This window comes from Capsella rubella, unplaced genomic scaffold (assembly GCF_000375325.1).
Source record: "Capsella rubella cultivar Monte Gargano unplaced genomic scaffold, Caprub1_0 scaffold_5, whole genome shotgun sequence".
In the NCBI taxonomy this organism is placed as follows: domain Eukaryota; kingdom Viridiplantae; phylum Streptophyta; class Magnoliopsida; order Brassicales; family Brassicaceae; genus Capsella; species Capsella rubella.
Genome location: NW_006238919.1, coordinates 2,616,846 through 2,635,180, shown reverse-complemented (window position 1 = coordinate 2,635,180; position 18,335 = coordinate 2,616,846). Strand labels below are relative to the sequence as shown.

At 35.0% G+C, this 18,335-nt stretch overlaps 6 protein-coding genes and 6 non-coding genes across 13 annotated transcripts; 1 reads left to right on the top strand and 11 right to left on the bottom strand.

The window, feature by feature from the left end:
* Window positions 1-302: 302 nt before the first annotated feature.
* Window positions 303-2,881, bottom strand: LOC17886887 (pentatricopeptide repeat-containing protein At4g22760). The gene has a single exon (XM_006290272.2). The coding sequence runs from the start codon at window positions 2,377-2,379 to the stop codon at window positions 643-645; it is 1,737 nt and encodes a 578-aa protein (XP_006290334.1). The 5' UTR covers window positions 2,380-2,881; the 3' UTR covers window positions 303-642.
* A 4,741-nt stretch (window positions 2,882-7,622) lies between these two features.
* LOC17886940 (cinnamoyl-CoA reductase-like SNL6) lies at window positions 7,623-11,904 on the top strand. Its single transcript, XM_006291429.2, has 5 exons — window positions 7,623-7,999; window positions 8,095-8,270; window positions 8,857-9,051; window positions 9,158-9,311; window positions 9,870-11,904. The coding sequence occupies exons 1-5, from the start codon at window positions 7,732-7,734 to the stop codon at window positions 10,178-10,180; spliced, it is 1,104 nt and encodes a 367-aa protein (XP_006291491.2). The 5' UTR covers window positions 7,623-7,731; the 3' UTR covers window positions 10,181-11,904.
* On the bottom strand, window positions 10,879-10,965 carry LOC111830780. The gene has a single exon (XR_002834122.1). It is a non-coding gene; the product is annotated as a small nucleolar RNA snoR8a (small nucleolar RNA).
* On the bottom strand, window positions 11,036-11,129 carry LOC111830772. The gene has a single exon (XR_002834114.1). It is a non-coding gene; the product is annotated as a small nucleolar RNA snoR1 (small nucleolar RNA).
* On the bottom strand, window positions 11,525-11,612 carry LOC111830779. The gene has a single exon (XR_002834121.1). It is a non-coding gene; the product is annotated as a small nucleolar RNA snoR8a (small nucleolar RNA).
* LOC111830773 lies at window positions 11,680-11,773 on the bottom strand. Its single transcript, XR_002834115.1, has one exon. It is a non-coding gene; the product is annotated as a small nucleolar RNA snoR1 (small nucleolar RNA).
* A 187-nt stretch (window positions 11,905-12,091) lies between the features above and the next one.
* On the bottom strand, window positions 12,092-14,497 carry LOC17885378. 2 transcript variants are annotated; one of them, XM_023782692.1, is made up of 3 exons: window positions 14,412-14,497; window positions 13,585-14,255; window positions 12,092-13,482 (listed from the first exon to the last, which is right to left on the bottom strand). In XM_023782692.1, the coding sequence occupies exons 2-3, from the start codon at window positions 14,227-14,229 to the stop codon at window positions 12,205-12,207; spliced, it is 1,923 nt and encodes a 640-aa protein (XP_023638460.1). In that variant the 5' UTR covers window positions 14,230-14,255; window positions 14,412-14,497; the 3' UTR covers window positions 12,092-12,204. The 2 variants fall into 2 exon arrangements, with proteins under 2 accessions (XP_023638460.1, XP_006292354.1); XM_006292292.2 differs by having other exon boundaries at window positions 12,092-14,255.
* A 341-nt stretch (window positions 14,498-14,838) lies between these two features.
* LOC17884959 (50S ribosomal protein L12-3, chloroplastic) lies at window positions 14,839-15,649 on the bottom strand. Its single transcript, XM_006291784.2, has one exon. The coding sequence runs from the start codon at window positions 15,560-15,562 to the stop codon at window positions 15,002-15,004; it is 561 nt and encodes a 186-aa protein (XP_006291846.2). The 5' UTR covers window positions 15,563-15,649; the 3' UTR covers window positions 14,839-15,001.
* A 95-nt stretch (window positions 15,650-15,744) lies between these two features.
* TRNAP-UGG lies at window positions 15,745-15,816 on the bottom strand. The gene has a single exon. It is a non-coding gene; the product is annotated as a tRNA-Pro (tRNA).
* A 184-nt stretch (window positions 15,817-16,000) lies between these two features.
* Window positions 16,001-17,150, bottom strand: LOC17887479 (50S ribosomal protein L12-2, chloroplastic). The gene is given in 6 exon segments (XM_023783045.1): window positions 16,001-16,325; window positions 16,327-16,365; window positions 16,367-16,438; window positions 16,440-16,547; window positions 16,549-16,636; window positions 16,638-17,150. Coding segments are annotated over 6 exon segments (585 nt in total). The 5' UTR covers window positions 16,679-17,150; the 3' UTR covers window positions 16,001-16,088.
* A 114-nt stretch (window positions 17,151-17,264) lies between these two features.
* On the bottom strand, window positions 17,265-18,044 carry LOC17884897 (50S ribosomal protein L12-1, chloroplastic). The gene has a single exon (XM_006291824.2). It carries the CDS (start codon window positions 17,962-17,964, stop codon window positions 17,389-17,391), a length of 576 nt encoding a protein of 191 aa, XP_006291886.1. The 5' UTR covers window positions 17,965-18,044; the 3' UTR covers window positions 17,265-17,388.
* Window positions 18,045-18,209: 165 nt separating this feature from the next.
* Window positions 18,210-18,281, bottom strand: TRNAP-UGG. The gene has a single exon. It is a non-coding gene; the product is annotated as a tRNA-Pro (tRNA).
* Between the last annotated feature and the right edge of the window lie 54 nt (window positions 18,282-18,335).

The window sequence follows — 18,335 nt, the reverse complement described above, 5'->3', positions numbered from 1 at the left end:
TAATTTTGTGTGAATGGAGGAAAAATAGCAGTTCCCCCACTATGTGTATTATCTGCTTTTAATCTGCCTTTAATCTGCCATTCTATTCAAAGCCATAGAATTCACCAAAAAAAATGTAATATTGTTTCGTTAGGAGAGCAAATACTGTATATTGTTTTTGTGATATCCTTTAAAGGTGGGGAAAGTTACCTAAGAATTTAGTGGTTGGTCTTTCATGTTGGACCAATAGGTAATAGAAGAATCTTTGGTGGTTGGATCATCATGCTTTGCTTACTACTACTACGAGTAACAAAGATGGATGATGATAATGAAGTCAGACAAATATATTTAGTGTGGCTTTGGTCAGTACATGGACACAGTCTTTACCTTCTGATTCACAACTTAATCACTTATACGTGATTTCTTCCTCAAAGAACTCGTCGATCCTCTGTATTTCGTCTTCCAAATCAGGACTAGACGTCAGGTGGTCAAGGTTTACGCGTTATGCTGGTCAGTAAGTTAGGATTGTTTCCGACTTTAGATTTGATTCCTCTTTTGGATGTAGAAATTGAAGCATGTTCCTCAAATCTCTTAACCAGCTGCACATTCTGGTTTACCCAATTTAACGGACTGTTTCTTTTGCACTGATGATGATGGATGATCCTAAACTGAACTCTCAATCCAGCTACACGCAAGTGTCTTAAACAGTTTCTTCTCTCCCATAGCGTCTCTTACATTCTTTGCATCATCCCATCTACCAACAGACGTATATATATTAGCAAGATGTGAAAGATAACCATTAGGATCAGTCTCAAGTTCAACACAGTGGCTGCACGCAATCTCCCCAAACTCAACATTGTTGTGTAAACCACTAGCTAAAAGCAACGCTCCCCAAACACCAGCATTTGGCTGCATCGGCATACTCTTGATCAGCTCATATGCCTCCTCTAGCCTCCCAGCTCGTCCCAACATATCCACCATTATCCCATAATGATCAACTGAAGGTTCCAGGTTGTAGTCTTTCATGGATTTGAAGCATTTGTAGCCTTCTTGAACAAGACCTGAATGGCTATACGCTGATAATAGTCCTGTGAATGTTACTAGATTTGGAGGGATCTTCTTTTTTATCATCTCTATAAATAAATGGTTAGCTTCTGTGGCCATGCCGTTTCTCCCGCAGCCCATGATCATAGCTGAGTAAGAAACTGTGTCCTTTTTGTATAGATCGTTGAACAATTTGAATGCCTTGGCAAAGTCGCCGCCTTTCATGTAAAGATCGATAAGAGAGGTGCGTAAGAGATCATCAATCTTGATTCCATGTTCGGTTATATATGACTCAACCCATGTACCAAAACTGGTATCACCCAACTGTGAATTAGCTGCTACAACACTTGAGAGTGTGATCTCATCCGGCTGAACATCTGAATTACTTTCAAGCATCTGAGAGAATAGCTTCAGAGCATCCTTTGGCTTACCGTTTTGAGCATAACAAGTTATCATGGCATCATAGACGAGTTTGTCTTTCTTAGACATCTGTTTAAAGAGCTCCTCAGCAGACTGAACATCACCCGATTTTGTGTACCCTGAAATCATTGTAGTCCAAGAAACACTATTCTTCTGGGGCATTGTATCAAAGTAGGTTCTTGCTAGTTTCATTTCCCTGCAGTTCACATACCCGCCAATCAAAATATTCCACGAAGCTGGGCTTTTCAAAGGCATAACCAGAAACAAAGACACTGCATTTCCCATGTCACCTTTTTTCGCATAGCTCGAGATAATCAGATTCCATGACACAACATCTTTCTCTGGAAGCTCATCAAATACTCTGCGAGCTTCATCAAGATTCCCACTTTCCAGATACCCGTGTAAAAGCGAGTTCCACGAAACCGTGTTCTTCTCAGCAATATCATTAAACGCCTTCTGCGCCATTTCAATATAACCAAGCCTTGAATACAAACCCACCAGACCCGTCTGAACATAAACACACCCACAAAATCCACTTTTAAGCACCTGAGCATGAATCGAGTTACCACCATCAATCATGTTCTCTATCTTACCACAAGCTCTCAACACTGAGGTTATAGCATGTGAACTAGGAGGAACTCCAGAGCTATGCATTTCGATGTACACGCCAACCGTTTCTTCGAACTTCCTATGCTGGCTCAAGAACCGAACAAGACACCCCCAAGAGAAAGAATCAAGACCATTAACCCCCTTGAGGATTCTCCGGACATAGTTCACAACATTTCTAGAGAACTCTTTAGTTAAAAGAAGAGTCTGGTGGACCAAAACGGATTCAAGATGGTTAAAGCGGTTCACAACTAACTGTCCATGGACTTGTTTCGCCTGTCCAAAGACTACACATCTTTGAAGGATGAATCTCAGCTTAGAATCCAACATTTTCACAAAACCAACACAAGAAACCCCAAAAAAATCCAATGCTCCACTAATGATTCAGTTCCTGTTTACAGCTACAGTTTCTACTGCAACGAGTTCATAACTGGGCTTTGCTACCTAAACATCAAACTGAAAATTTTAGAGTTCCAATCTAAAAAATCTTCAAACTTTGCTTTGGAGAGGAAACAGGAAGTTCCATAAAAAAAAAAAACTTCAACAACGCAGAGCTTCTTATCTCTTCATACAAAACTCTGATACAATTTGGTATCCACCCATCAGATTATTGCACAACAAACAAAAGAGTAATACACCAAAACGAAACCCTAAACGATCTAATTAGCAATCAATCCACAAAAACAACTACTTATATATCTCAGCTTCCCCTTAGTGGTTGATTACTAAGCAACCAAAATAATCATCTCTCTCCAGTTCACAGACAAATTAAGAATACTAACAACAAGAAACTTAGGTTCTCTCTGGGAAAAATCAAAAATCAATGAATCTGTTCGCTCTTCTTCACAGACCTCAACAAATGAAGAAGATGCTTCTAAAGACTCTGGTTTAAATAGAAGGTTTCCTGATATCATAACGTGACATTTAAACACTCTAGCTTACCTAGAAGGTTCTGTTCTTATAGTTATACAATTAGACTCTAGTAGCTGTCATAATTTTTCTGGTGTTATATAATTTAGTAACTGATTACATAGTTTACAAATTTAGGTGTCATTAGAATAACTAATTTTGGGGTGAACGACTTTGTATAAGTACGGTGGGAACAAAATATTATATAGAAAAATTCGATTAGAAAAATTTGGATATCCATAAATTTTTGAAGCAAATTAAATGCTAAAAATTGATATTCGTCAAAAATAAAACAAATCATGAATACTATAATTTAAATAGCCGGATATATATCTGCTACGTTCTAAAATATGTTATATATTTTTTCTAAAAGTTTTATAGTCAAATTAATTATTTGAACTACTAATTTCAACAAATAAAGAAGAAATAGATATATATCTGATAAAATATTGCTATTTTGGATTAAATTTAATTTTTATCTTTTAATTTTTTATAATTATTTTTTAAAGAAATATGTAACAAAACAAATATTGGTATTCATGAAGCAGGCTTACGGGCTTGGTTGGCATCAAGAGGACTTTAGTAGATTCTGTTTTTCAGCAACTTTTGCATATGATGTAACCAAACGTTATTTTTTCTTGAATTAATTTAACATTATATTAAAAAAAAAAAACAAATATCTGGTAAATGTTCTGGATTTTAAAAGATATCCAGTAAATAGTCCAAAATTTAATGAATATCTAAGCAGCCGTATATTTGGTCAATTACACGCAAATACAAATCTAAAAAACTAATTATTTTTGGAAAGAGCAAAGTAAATATTATATATATATAATGATTTCTTATATAATGTGCATTATTAAAATATATCATCTAAAGAGAACAAAGAGAATATAGATACAATGTTATACTAATAAATTTAAGGGGGAATTTCAAAAATACCCATTTTCCAATACCACTTTTTAAAAATACCCCTCTTTCTAGATTTATCAAAAAGTCATTATAAATTTTGAAATTTATCAAAAACATATGTGTAAACTTATATTTATAGATACAAATTATATTTATATGTGTGTAAATTTATATATATATTTCATAAATACCGTATAAATACATTTTAAAAACCTTTTAAAAACCTTTTAAAAACCATTTAAAAACCTTATAAAAACTGTATAAACCTTTTAAAAACCTTATAAAAACATTAGAAATGTCGTTTATAACCTTTTAAAACCTTATAAATATTTGGATTTAGTCTTCTAGTAGTAATGATGACCTCGATGCACCTTATTAACCATATAAAAGTTTATAATTTTTCATATTTGAAAAGGGGTATTTTTGAAAATGGATAGAAAATAGGGGTATTTTTAAAAATGGGTACACCAAAAGGGGTATTTCTCAAAAATTCTCTAAATTTAATAGATAAAATATGGGAAAATTCCATAAAAATTCCCCATATAATTTTAATTTGGAAGTTTAATAATCAATGTTATTTGATTGGAAATAAAATGCATGGTTTATTTAATTTTGGTCTATTAATACATTAAGTATATAAAAATTGTTGAATCGAATAAACCGTTTAATCGGATTGACGGAATCACTAAACCGAGGTTGACGAAATCACTAATCCCTAAACACACGGGTAATTTGGGGTTATCCAAAGACTGCATTGTCTTTTTCTATTACCCAAAACCGAATTGGGATCGATAAACCCTAAGTTTAGTGTAATTCCATTAACCCCAGTTTAGTGATTCCGTCAATCCGATAATCGTTTGTTAAGCGGTTTCTTTGATTCGAAAATTTTAAAATACTTAATGTATTAGTAGACCAACATTTAATAAACCATGCATTTTATTTCCAATCAAATAATATTGGCTATTAAACTTCCAAATTAAATTTAGATGGGAAATTTTTATGGAATTTTCCCAATAAAATATAGATACAATATAATTTTTTATTGTTTTTTTGCCTACTTACAATACAAATATTAATAAAATGTACTTAATGTGAATAGAAAATCCAATTTGGCCCGTAAATCGAATTTGACCAATTAGAAATGTACGATTAGGACACTTAAGAAAGAAGAGAAATGGTTATCACTAGTTCAATTTTGTTCAAATTTGGCTTCTCCTAGTTCGTAATCTTATCCCACTTGATGAAACGATCCAATTGTAATTTCACACGTCGGAACTCAATAATGTGGCTTAGTCACAAGGCATATCAACGGTTTAATTCCAAGTAGTATTTATCGGCACCTACCAAACTCCACAGGCTTGGCTTGGCTTAGGCTTATGCTCTAAGCTGAAGTTGTTGGATCATTGTGGAGAAGACTTTAAAAATATTGTATTGTAATTTTCTTGACCAATTTATACATACCCGTGAGTGATCAAATTTTGGATTGTACTATAATGTTTTTTTGACCAGTTAAAACTTGTCGTTTTTAAGTGGCATAATCATTTAGTTGACTTTGTTTAGAACAAGTGTTCAACAAATCGCTAGACGGTAATTAATTATGCGCTAATCTAACATTTAACATTTATAATGTTTAATCGGGATTTGTTTTAAGTAGTTTTGGCGTTTATAACATAAAATATTATATATATATATATATATATATATATATATATGATATTATAGATGATTGCATAAAAAACAAACTATGATATTATATATAAAAATTATGTAAAAATATATGTTAAAGAAATAATAGTAATGAATCATAAACAAATATTAGTGGAAAATATTTTAATTTTTACCAATAACATATGAAATATGTATATGAATGTAAAATTTTAAATTTTAAATATATTATAAAAATATAACTTATGTAATTTTAGGCGGTAGTCTAAGCGTCGATTAGGCGAATCTAGGCGACCACCTAGACCGCTTTTTAAAACATTACTATATATAGAAACAATGATCAGTTTCTAGATAATAGTTTTACATTAGATAAAACAATCTTAATGTTAAAATCTTGCATGAGCTTTTACGTACGTTTAGTTAGTTTATATATTAGCAACATTTGGGTTTATAAATGTAAAACTCTTAGTAATTGCTTGGACGATGGATGAACACAGCAGCATGAATTGGTTTCAATGAAATCAATCACACGACGACCACTACACTCGGTGGTCTGTCTACAACATCCTCAATCCGAGTCATTTAAAACGTCGTCGGTGTTACATTCAATTTCATTACCGACATAGATACTTAATCACTCTAGATGACAAACAAATAGAACTTTCGTAGTCTCAATTTGAATGGCCATGTTTAAGGCCATGTTTATTTCGTTCTCGATAGGAATAAATTCCAACAAGAATAATTATTACAATGCATTTGTCTTTTATCAATCGACAAATGCAGCAACACCTATTACTACGTAGTCTATTAATTCATCAATTTTTCTATCGTTCGTATCGCGATGGTTTTTAATAACACGGACCTCTATAGCTAACTGTTTTTCGTCATTTTCAAAGTAGTTAATGGCTGCTGGATTTATATTAGGTAAAAAAAAATAACATTAGTTTTCAGTCGTTAGCAACAATGAAAAGATAGAATCTAACCAAATCGCCTTGGTCCAGTGGTAAAGGAAGGTAAGTCCCGTCACATGGGTTCGAATAGCATTAGCCACAGGAGTTTGAGATTTAACATGGTTTCCCCCAATTACAAAAGATTAATCTTTGGACCTAAAAAACCTTTGGGATCATTCCTAATTTATCAAAAAAAAAATCGAACCTATATTTTGCTGAATTTTCTATATATAAAGTAAATAAATAAAAATCACATTTTTTTAAGACTATAAAAAAATAGAAATCAGAGAATGTATTTGAGTTTAAGTTAAATCCAACCAATATATTGGTATAGATGTATCGATCCAACCAACTCTCTCTGTTAAATTTGATGTATGCTCTTTTGCGTTTATCTCCAGGGACCTCAATAATCAAGCCGATGGGCTGGCAAAAGAGGCAAAAGTGCACTGTATTGAATGCTAATTCCTTTATATGAAGTGGTTGGTTTGCTAAAAAAAAAAAATTGTATATTTGGAAATTTATAACGAAAATAGAGTATTATAATGTATGAGAAAAAAAGATAAGACATGATGTATGAGTTCGAGAAAGTAAAAATTAAATTTTTTTCACATTTATAAAAATAAATATCCCATATGGAACACTTATACCAGATTGGGGACATAAATTCCAATCACTAATAATTTTAAACGAACTAAAAATCATTAAAATTAGTTTGTTTTTTTCCTCATCATTAATATTAGTTTTTTTTTGGTAAGAATCATTAATATTAGTTTAGTAACATGAAAAATATCTATAAACTAATTACAGAAGAATCTTAGAAAAATATATATATATATATATACAAATCAAACCACCATTGACCTCTCTCTCTCGCTCTCACTCACATATCATAAATCAAATCGAGTAGTAAATAAAAACGGATGTAAGAAATAACTTTTGCTCAACCAATGATTATAGAATAGTAATCAAAAAGTTTACAAATCAAAACCTACTGAAATAAAAACGGATGTTATAATTAAATTAATTTACTCAGCCCTAGTTGTAACATGCTCTCTACACATTATAACTAAAGCACAAGCACATGCTCTCTCTACAGTGTATTATTTTGACCATACCAAAGCCGAGCCGAGCAGCCACTTGTAATAAGACAGACGTAAACTCATCCTTTGTACTCACCTTTATATTTTGGTATTCTGGCTTTTACTACAAACTCAACTTTTCGCACCAAACAAAAAAAGACATAACTATGAGAATCCTCCCTAGGACAGAGAACTACGAAACCGAGTTTGAAGAGCTAAGATTGTCCATTGATGTCTCCACCGCGACTAAAGGAAGAAAACAAGAAGATGAAAAATGGTTCAAACGGTCAGAAAAAAACATTTACGACTACGATCTTGATCAAGACAATGCAAAGATTGTATGTATAACGGACGGTCTCACATTTTTCGGTCGAACCATTGTAGAACGGCTCTTGCTCCATGGCTACACCGTTCGTGTCATCGTCAATACGCCAGGTAATATATAAACCTTATGGCTTCATTATGTATACTAACATTAGTATATATGAATGATACATATGATTAGACTCATTATGGTTTTGTATACGTAGATGACCTTGAGAGAGTTAGGGCGATGAAGGATGAGACAGCTAAGTTTCACGGAAGAATAGAAGAAGTGTCGGCCAAGTTAACAGAAACAGAGAGCTTGGTTGATGCATTTGATGGGTGTTACGGCGTTTTTCACACTTCCGGTTTCATAGATCCCTCCGGTGTCTCTGGCTACTCCGTACGTTAAGCTCTCTTTATCTTTTACGTTTCATTGTTCCACGTATGCTTTATATTTTTAGAGTTTTCTATGAAATTGTTTTCTAAAGTTATAAAAAATTTTCTTATTTCAAAACTTTATATCATTAATTTTCTTAAACGTCTCACATAATTTTGTTAGCAAATCTTGAAATTAAGCATCACAAAACTTTAACAATAATAATGAAAATATTGTATATACATAAAATATTAATTTCAAAATCATTTGTCATTACTATTTATAGAAATATAACCTTCCAAATATATCACTCGTAAATATATTCGACCCTAGTTGATAAAGACGGTTCAAGTTGCATGACCCTTGTATCCATATTTCAAGCCAATACGGTACAGCTATTAAATTGGTGCATTTACTTGTATATATGTTGAAATATACCTAACTCTCATAAAAATATTTACTCACATTTTTGCTAATTTGGAAAAATCAACAACTACCATTTTTGATTAAATAGTTAAGGGTAGTATCACTTTATACATGAGAAAAGTTTATGAGGTTATAGGGTTAGTTGGTAATGTATATAACGATTAATAAGTTTTGTATTTTTCAGAAATATATGGTCGAGATAGAAGCAAAAGTTAGTGAGAACGTGATGAACGCATGTACAATGACACAATCAGTGAGGAGATGCCTCATGACTTCTTCCTTATTAGCTTGCCTATGGCAAAACAGCACACAGTTGGGTCGTCGTTCTGTGATTGATCACTCTAGCTGGAGCGACGAGTCTCTATGCAAGGACAAAAAAGTAGTTCTCTCTTCTCATAATCACATAAGTAGTTTTGATTCTTGATTTATATTTACTAATTAGTTAATTTTTGACTAATTTGTTTTATGGATTATTTTTTGTGTAGTTGTGGTATGCATTAGGGAAGCTCAAAGCAGAAAAAATTGCATGGAAAATAGCAGAAGATAAAGGATTCAAACTCTCAACAATATGTGCAGCTCTTGTCACGTCCCTTAACATACTTCACCACAATCCTACCCCTACAATTGCTTATCTTAAAGGTACATATATAACTAGTTCTTTTTTTCTTTTTTCATTTTATGTTATATACAGGCCGGCCCAAGTAATTTGGCTGATTAAAGCAAATATATTTTTTTTAATCAACCCAAAATATAAAAGCTAAAAAAAAGCTATTTTTAGGATTCGAACTCCGTACCAGAAAAAAATAATGCATAAAACCACTGCACCACAATAATATTTTGTGAATTGGTGCCCTAAAATATATTTTTTCATATGCTGCCTAAAATCCTTGCTCCACGGGCTTTAGCCTCGGGTCGGACCTAATTATATACATCAAATTTATAAATGATATATGTATTAGGGATATAATCAAAAGCTGGAGAAAAATCATGACAGTATATAAAAGATATATATAAGCTTATGCACTAATTACTAATTCATTTTAAGGTGGAAGCTTATAGTTTAATAATATGAAGTTACGGTACGGTGTATCAACTAGCTAGGTTATGGAGTTGTTAAAGAACATGAGCTTCTTCACAATACATTGCATACAAAATTTTCTTATAAGTTATACTTAATGTAAATTATTATATATATAGGAGGCGAGGAGATGTATGGAAATGGTGTACTAGCAACCGTGGATGTAAACACACTTGCAAAAGTACATGTGAAGGTGTACGAGGAAATGAATAAGGCCTCGTTTGGAAGGTATGTTTGCTTCGACAAGGTTATAACAGGAGAATATGAAGCAGTTGAATTGGCAAATGAAACATCGATTAGTCTAGAAAGGATTCGAGGGGACAAGTATGACTTTTGCGAGAAGGACCTTACCAAACCGTTTTGCTTGTCGAACAGAAGACTTTCTTCTCTAATGTCCACTACATACCCGATTAGTTGTCTTGAATCTTGATTATGTTTGCATGTATATTCCCTAATGTCCACTACATCACTGATGTCCACTACATCACTGATATATTCCTTTTCTTTCATTTAAATTATGGGTTTAATAAAAGCAATAATACATCATTTATACAAGACCAAGCAGAAGAATTGGCAAATAAAACAGTGGTTGACTACAGTAGATTCGGGGGAACAATAATTACTATTGATACAGGACCATTTAAAACAGTTTTGCTTGTCTAACATAAGACTTTTTAAATTCTGACTATCTCATGTTAACCAATATTTTCTAGTGTAACAAACTTAACAAGGTTGGGTAATAAAAGAATCATTTTTGAAAAACTTCTCATGATTATTGTTTTCGAAGACTTCTTCCTAAGGAATGGACATCACCAATCTAGTTGTCTTGAATCTTGATTTGCTGATGTACATTTTGATAAGTTGAGCAACGTGCACACTTCCCACAATGCTTATCAACACTTATCAACCCAGTGGACTAAACAATCTCTATATGATCGACCAACTCAACCAATTCCATCATATATGAGACAAGCACGACAACAGCTCAACAGATTGAGTTGGTGGAGGCAGAGCATACTGGTCAGCAGAAAACATTTGATGACAGCAGGCTAATTTGAACATAAGTTATATAAGTGATATATGACATTAGCAAACAAAACAATGAAAAACAAAGACTTAGAAGAGGGTAATGCTCATATTCTATGGGTGTAATGTGAGTCTATCAAGCCAACGGCTTTCAGTACGAGGAATTACTTTTACAATCATCGCATCCAACCCAATTCAAATCCAACTTGTCTACTAAAAACCATAAGTAGACTACAAAAGCAAGGAAATTGTAATGGAAGGCTCAGAGTATTGCATAATATGCTCAAAGAAGAGGCTATCAAACTCTTCTCATACAAGAGGTGTCAGAAATTTAAGCATTAATCATCCTCGCCACAACCAGTACAATCATATTCAGAAACACCAAAACAACATCAATCTAACAAATGGGTATTACTCTATAATGAAACTCAAACAAATCTCAGCTAAAAGCATGAATATTGATTAATAAAAACCAATCCTTTCTACTTAAAGTATAAGATATCAATGCAAACAGTTCCTAACCAAACAAACACAGATTCAATACACAAAACCAAAGAGTATCAATGTAACAAATGGTCATTACTCTAAAACTCACACAAATCACAGCTAAAAGCATGAATCTTGATTAATAAAAACCAATCCTTTCTACTAAAAGTATAACATATCAATGCTAACAGTTCCTAACCAAACTAACACAGATTCAATATACAAAACCAAAGAGTAAATAATGGATTTTGAAGAAGAGGGTGAGTGCTCATATTCTATGGGTGTAATGTGAGTCTATCAAGCCATTAGCTTTCAGTACGAGGAATTACTTTTACAATCATCACACTCAAAAACCCAATTCAAAATCCAAAAAAATAACACAACTTGGAAATAAAAAGATGAAATTTTTTGGTAGATGGCTCAGAGTGTAGCGTAATTTGCTCAAAAAAGAGGCTATCAAACTCTTCTCATACAAGAGGTGTCAGAAATTTAAGCATTGATCATCCTCGCCATCTACGAAACACTAACTAAAAAACAATCACAGAGACCATAAACCCTAAACCTAATCAGCAAGAGAACAAAGAATAAAAACGAGAAGCGGCGGAGAGAGATGCGTAAGAAAGAAACTAGGGTTTTTGTTAAAGACAAGTGATGTTGAATATGAAGAACCTTGTACGGTATTTATAGATAGTTAATGGGCTTAATCAATAAAAGGCCCATTAAAGTATAAACTACGTTACCGTCGGACTCGTTCACCGCCGCGGGTTACCTTATTCAGCTATCTCATAAAGATTCAGATCAGAGGCCCATTGGGCCTAGAAATTAACCATATGGCAAAAGGAATGTTTTTTTTTTTTCCATTTTGTTCTTGCATATGGAACAGTCTCTCATGCCTTGAAACATTTTGTCTCCTAAAAGCTAATTACAAAAAACAGATCCTAATTAAGACGGACGAATTATCATCTTGCTTACCTTGTCAAGCAAGTTTCTTGATTCATCTTCAAGTTTCATCTTCAATTCTTTTGTAATCATTCCTTCTGACTGATCCAGCAATGATCTTATATCTTCAAGCTTCTCTTTCAAAGACTCGATTTCTGTTACGCACTGTCTAGTTTCGGTTTCCGTCTTCTCATTAGTGTTTTCAGGTGAAGCAGAAGATGGATACTTGAGTTTGAATGTAATGGTGGAGGTAGTAGCAAATGGGCATTTCTCTAGTGACTTGTTAAAAGCTTCTTCTCCATCAGATACATTTAAGAAAGCAATGAGTGCAGAGGAGTTATTGTTGAATGTATAGCTTCTCTTTTTTTCCAAAGCTCCAAACTTTTTGTATGTTTTGATCAAATCATCTTTTGAAGGCAGAGTAGAACCAAAGGCAGTCTTGATAAATAGTTCAACACCTAAAAATTGCTTCTCAACAGTATCATTTGGTTCTTTCTCATCCACTACTTCAGGCTGCTTCTCTTCATCTTTAATGACTCTCTTGTTATTTGCCCCATCATGATATGTAAAGCTTCGATACATTGACACAAACTCTCTTACCATGTCAGACGAGGTAGTATAGTCTTCTGGATATTTTGTACTGAGAGCCAGTCCTCGAATTAGATTCAGCACTTCCTCTGCTGTAGCTTCCAGTTTCACAAAATCAATGGCTTTATCAAGTGTTATTTTCTCTGCTACTTGAATCTGACTTGATTCAGCAGATTCTATTTTGCTCTTCCTTGCTCTGCAACTAAAATCTGTCATGTATTCAGGTGAAAGATACTTGCTTTTCTTCCTCTCTCTCTTACCTGTTTGCACTAACGCCTCACCATTTCCATTGTTCCTTTCAACACTTGAAGAAACATCAACACTGAGCCTTTTACAGATTGAAAGCAATGGAGTTGCTAAATCAACATCAATTTCGATACCTGAATCATCTTTCTTCGCACTCTCTTCTATATGATTTGAGTCGTTTGACTCTTCCCGTTTCTCGATCCTATCATCATCCAAACCCATTTTGCTCTTCCTCTTCCTCTTCCCATTGCTAACTTCTTCCTCAGCATTTTCCATCTTCGAAACTTCACACAGTCTTCTCCTCCTCAGGGTAGTTGAACTAGTAGTTGCTACATTGCCATTAACTTCAGCAACACAATTCCTCTTTTTCCTAGCAAACCCTGAACACCCTCTCAATGATATCTTGCAAGAATCATCATCTTTGTGTTCAAGTCCTACAATATATATCTGTTCATCATACTTAGCCAAATTAAATCTACCATTACACCGATAAAACGCTGATATTTTCCTCTTCAAAACCTCAAACTCTAACAAATCACTAAAGCTAACCTTCCTGGCAAGTCGTTTAACATCTTCAAGAACAACACCAAGATTTTCAAGAACCAAAGACGACACAATCTTTCTTCTAACATCAGGCACAACAACACCGTCCTTAATCCCAGAATTCACAGCTACAGAACTAACCAAAGCCGCCTCATCACAAACCAAAAACTGCTCAACATGTTCACCAATCTCTCTCACAGCTTCTTCCACAGCACTAACAAAGCCTTTTGAATCACTCATCTTCGAAAACTCTTTGAAATTCTCAAGAAACGGTTTCAATTGCAATGGATTGCACCAACCAAAGCCCCCATCTCCAAAATAAATCACAAGTAATTTACCCTTTTGCATTGTCTTCAAAGCCAAGTCTGAAGCATGTGAAGAATCATAAATCTGACCTGGCCACCATTGTTGACTATTAGCTTCCTCTCCCCAAACAAAATCTCCCACATGAAACCCATTCTCTTCTTCTTCTTCTCCTTCTTCATCTTCTCTCAATGAAGAAACCTCACTCATCACATAATCCTCAATTGGTCCAGAGTTTTCATCAACATTCTCCATCTTAACATCAGCTACCTTCAATTTATCATCAGAAGAATCAGCTCGCTCTTCGTTATCAGAAACCCTAGAACCAGCCGCTAAAATATTCCCCATCGAACAAGAAGATTCTTCTAGATTCTCTACACATTCAGACAACAACAATCATTAGAAAACCAAACATAAAACCTAGTACTGCTCGCAACATCCAATTGTAAAAAAAAGGTTTTTATCTTCACGAGAAAACCACGTTAAAGTTTACACCTTTTGAAGAAAAACAACAAAATCAAAAAAGTCACCTTAAAGAAGAAGAAGAAGGAGAAGACAACGAATCTAGAAAACACCTTCTTCCTCGTTTCTTGCGGCGTAAAGGTTTCGTTTTTTTTTTCTACCTCTCAAGATAATAAGAAGTTAAGAACGAGAATAAAGGTTTAGACTTTAAGACTTTGTCTGATTGATTAATGCTTTTGATTTGCTTATGTACTTTTTCCTGATATCATATATTATTCGTTTATCATACGTTATTAAACTCTCTTGTTGTCTCATTACACACATCTCACAAAATTTATACTCAAAACGAATTTGTCTACCTCTGTTGTGTTTTTGTTCGATCCAAATTTTGCAATTACGTTTTAGGATAAAAACAGAGTCTTTACTCTTTAGCCATATTACCCAACTCTCTCTGTTCTGAATTTGAGCTAGGCATTTCAACAAACACCTTATGTGCATCATCAAATCAAAGCACTTTGTGAAAGAACTTAAACCAAATTGATTCAAAGTACAACAATTTCTCAACAATTCCAAAAGCAAACTATACTAAACAACACAAAAAGGACTCATAAATTCCGAAAAATCACATTTTTTATTTCGATTATTATTAAAAAAAACCTTAAGCAATGGAGACTTTAGCACCAGCTTCTTCAAGAGTCTTCTTAGCTTCTTCAGCTTCATCTTTAGTCACACCTTCTTTAAACTTCTTTGGTAACCCTTCAATAAGCTCCTTAGCTTCCTTCAAGGCCAAGCTAGTCAAAGCCCTTACAGCTTTAATCACTGCGATACGAGAACTACTCGGAACCTCATTGATAACAACATCGAACTCGGTTTGTTCTTCTACAACCGCCGCACCACCACCGTCGGCCGGAGCTGCTACAGCCGCTGCAGCGGGAGCTAAAGAGAGTGGGGAAACACCGAACTTGTCTTGGAGATAGTCGACGAGGATACGAGCTTCTTCGAGGGTAAGGGATGAGATTTCGGATCCGATCTTCTCGATTTTCTCCGGAGCTTCGACGGCAGCGATGGGACGGAGGTTGATTGCACGGTGGGTTGAAGAACCGAGACGAAATGGGAATTCGATTGCGGTGGGTTTGGAAGGGAAGTGATGGGTTGAAGCGGAAGTGAGAGGAGATGAGGAACGGATTGTGGTAGCGATTGAGAGAGTCGTTGACGCCATTGTTTCAATCTCTTCTTCTTCTTCTTCCTCTGAATCTTTTGGGATTTGTGTTTTGTGTGACTCGCTCTCTGTGAGTGTGTTTGTAGAAGATGAGGATAAAAATAAAAAGGATAAGGGGTACTTTGGTCATTTAAAGTAATGCATACGTTTTGCTTATATTGGAGAAGTTTGTAAAAAATAAAGGGGCGTTCCGAGAATCGAACTCGGGACCTCTCGCACCCAAAGCGAGAATCATACCACTAGACCAAACGCCCTTGTTGTACGAAATGAGTATTTATTTTGTCTATACTGTAAAATATATACTGTAGGAATATGTATCATCTTCTTTGGTATGTTGGAAGCTTTCAAAAGCTATTGTAAGCTTCAAAACTTCATGAAACTTGTGAGACTTTTTGGAAAGTCGTTAGAAAGTTATATAACTATTGTGAGGTTCTGAAGTTTTGGAAGCAACTTAGACTATTGGGAGCTTTCAACTTAGACAGAAGTATGTAGTTAAACCTTTGATGTTTTAAAGACTGTTAAAAGGTTAAACAATGGAAACATAAGCGCCAGCTTCTTCGAGCTGTTTCTTGGCTTCTTCTGCTTCATCTTTCGTCACGCTTCCTTCTTTAACTTTCTTCTGAAAATCTTCCATGAGCTTTTTCGATTCCTTTAAAGACAAGCTAGTCATAGCCGTAATAGCTTTGATCACTGCAATAGGCGAACTAGGGGGAATTTCGTTGATAACCACATCGAATTTGGTCTGCTTATCCACCGCAGCCACCACTTCCCCCAATGTCAATGGGAGGAGGAGTAGCGGGGGTGAGCAGGCGCTGAAAAGAGTATTGAAACACCGTACTTTTCTTGAACGTAGTCGACAAGGATGCTGGCTTCTTCTGAGGGTTAAAGACGAGATCTCGGATCCAATCTTCTTGATTTTCTTTGGAGCTTTGACTGCAGATATAGGTTGGAGGTAGATTGCACGGTGGCTGGTCGTCTAAGGCTGAAGATGAAGAAGAAACACCAAAGCGAAACGGAAGTTGTAATGCAATGGGTCGAGAAGGTAAGTGATGTGCAGCAGCAAGACCTGAAGAACGGCCGGATTGTGGTTCCAATGGAAAGAGTCGTCGCTGCCATTTTTACTCTTTTTGTTTGTTTTGTGTGTCTATATGTGTGCGTGTGCGTTGCTTAGACCTACACTAGAGACGAAGATGAGGAAGAAAAACAAGAAGATAAAACCCTAATCTTTTTAATAGAAAGATACAAAACCCTAACTTTATGCGTAAACTTTTGTCAAAAAAATTCTACTTTCTAAAGTGATTTGATTTGTTTCCTTTTCTTAAGTTAGGTTTTGCGTTAGAGAAAGCAAGCAAGAACCAATCAACACCTTAAGAGCACTCATAGGAACAACTTGTTGTCTCTTAAGAATGGGTTGTCTCTTTGTTTCTCTGTTTCAGTAATATCTTAATAATACAAGTTCTATATCTTAAGCTCCATTTGTAGTAAACGACCCCGAGATTACATAGGTTAAACAACAATGAGAAAATGATGGTTCAATCACAATTCTTTGCTATCGTTTCACTGTTAAGCAACTAAAGATGTCTTCTACCTATAACTTCGTATGTGAGTGATTTACCTCATTTCATAAACTCACTTAGGCATTTCAACAAACACCTTATGTGCAGCTAATGAATCTAACGAACCAAATGGCTAAATCAGCAAATGAAAAAAACCAAATTTACTCAAATTACAACAATTTTTCTCAAAGCTGAATCAACAATTCCAAAAGCAAACTATACTAGCAAGTAACAACACAGAAAAGAGAAGAACTTTAAAAAAAATAAACCTTAAGCAATGGAGACCTTAGCACCAGCTTCTTCAAGAGTCTTCTTAGCTTCTTCAGCTTCATCTTTAGTAACACCTTCTTTAAACTTCTTGGGCAATCCTTCGATAAGCTCCTTAGCTTCCTTCAATGCCAAGCTAGTCAAAGCCCTTACAGCTTTAATCACTGCGATACGAGAACTACTTGGAACCTCATTGATAACCACATCGAACTCGGTTTGCTCTTCTACAACCGCCGCACCACCACCGTCTGCTGGAGCTGCAACAGCCGCCGCAGCAGGAGCTAAAGAGAGTGGGGAGACACCAAACTTGTCTTGGAGATAGTCGACGAGAATGCGAGCTTCTTCGAGGGTAAGGGATGAGATTTCGGATCCGATCTTCTCGATTTTCTCCGGAGCTTCGACGGCGGCGATTGGACGGAGGTGAGTTGCACGGTGGGTGAGTGTGGAAGATGAAGCACCACCGAAGCGGGATGGGAACTCGATTGCGGTGGTTCGGGCAGGGAAGTGATTGGCGGAAGCGAGTGTGGGATATGATGAAGAACGGATTGAGCTAGCGATTGAGAGAGTCGTCGACGCCATTGCTCACTCTTTTAGCTTCTTCGGATTTGCTTTTCGCTCTCTGTGTTGTTGTTGTGTTTGATTGGATTAAAGGAGGAAGATGAAATATGAGGGATAAAAAAAAAAGGATAAGGGGTAATTTAGGAATTAAATTAAAGCGTACGTTTGATATCATGCGCTGATTCGTGTATAGCCATAGATGAGGTTGGACAGGTTTGTGTTTTGACGAAATTACCCTTGAAGTTGAGGAGTTTGTAAAAAATAAAGGGGCGTTCCGAGAATCGAACTCGGGACCTCTCGCACCCAAAGCGAGAATCATACCACTAGACCAAACGCCCTTATTGTTATAATCTCAATTATTAAATTTATATACGTGTTTATTTACTAATTGA

What these genes read in the sequence shown, in the direction of transcription:
- LOC17886887 (XM_006290272.2), bottom strand. Translation starts at nt 2,379, where the DNA reads ATGTTGGATTCTAAGCTGAGATTCATCCTTCAAAGATGTGTAGTCTTT.
- LOC17886940 (XM_006291429.2), top strand. Translation starts at nt 7,732, where the DNA reads ATGAGAATCCTCCCTAGGACAGAGAACTACGAAACCGAGTTTGAAGAG. An exon ending in CCGGTGTCTCTGGCTACTCC is followed by an intron (nt 8,271 to 8,856) that starts GTACGTTAAGCT and finishes TGTATTTTTCAG; the next exon opens with AAATATATGGTCGAGATAGA. An exon ending in TACAATTGCTTATCTTAAAG is followed by an intron (nt 9,312 to 9,869) that starts GTACATATATAA and finishes TTATATATATAG; the next exon opens with GAGGCGAGGAGATGTATGGA.
- LOC17885378 (XM_006292292.2), bottom strand. Translation starts at nt 14,229, where the DNA reads ATGGGGAATATTTTAGCGGCTGGTTCTAGGGTTTCTGATAACGAAGAG.
- LOC17884959 (XM_006291784.2), bottom strand. Translation starts at nt 15,562, where the DNA reads ATGGCGTCAACGACTCTCTCAATCGCTACCACAATCCGTTCCTCATCT.
- LOC17884897 (XM_006291824.2), bottom strand. Translation starts at nt 17,964, where the DNA reads ATGGCGTCGACGACTCTCTCAATCGCTAGCTCAATCCGTTCTTCATCA.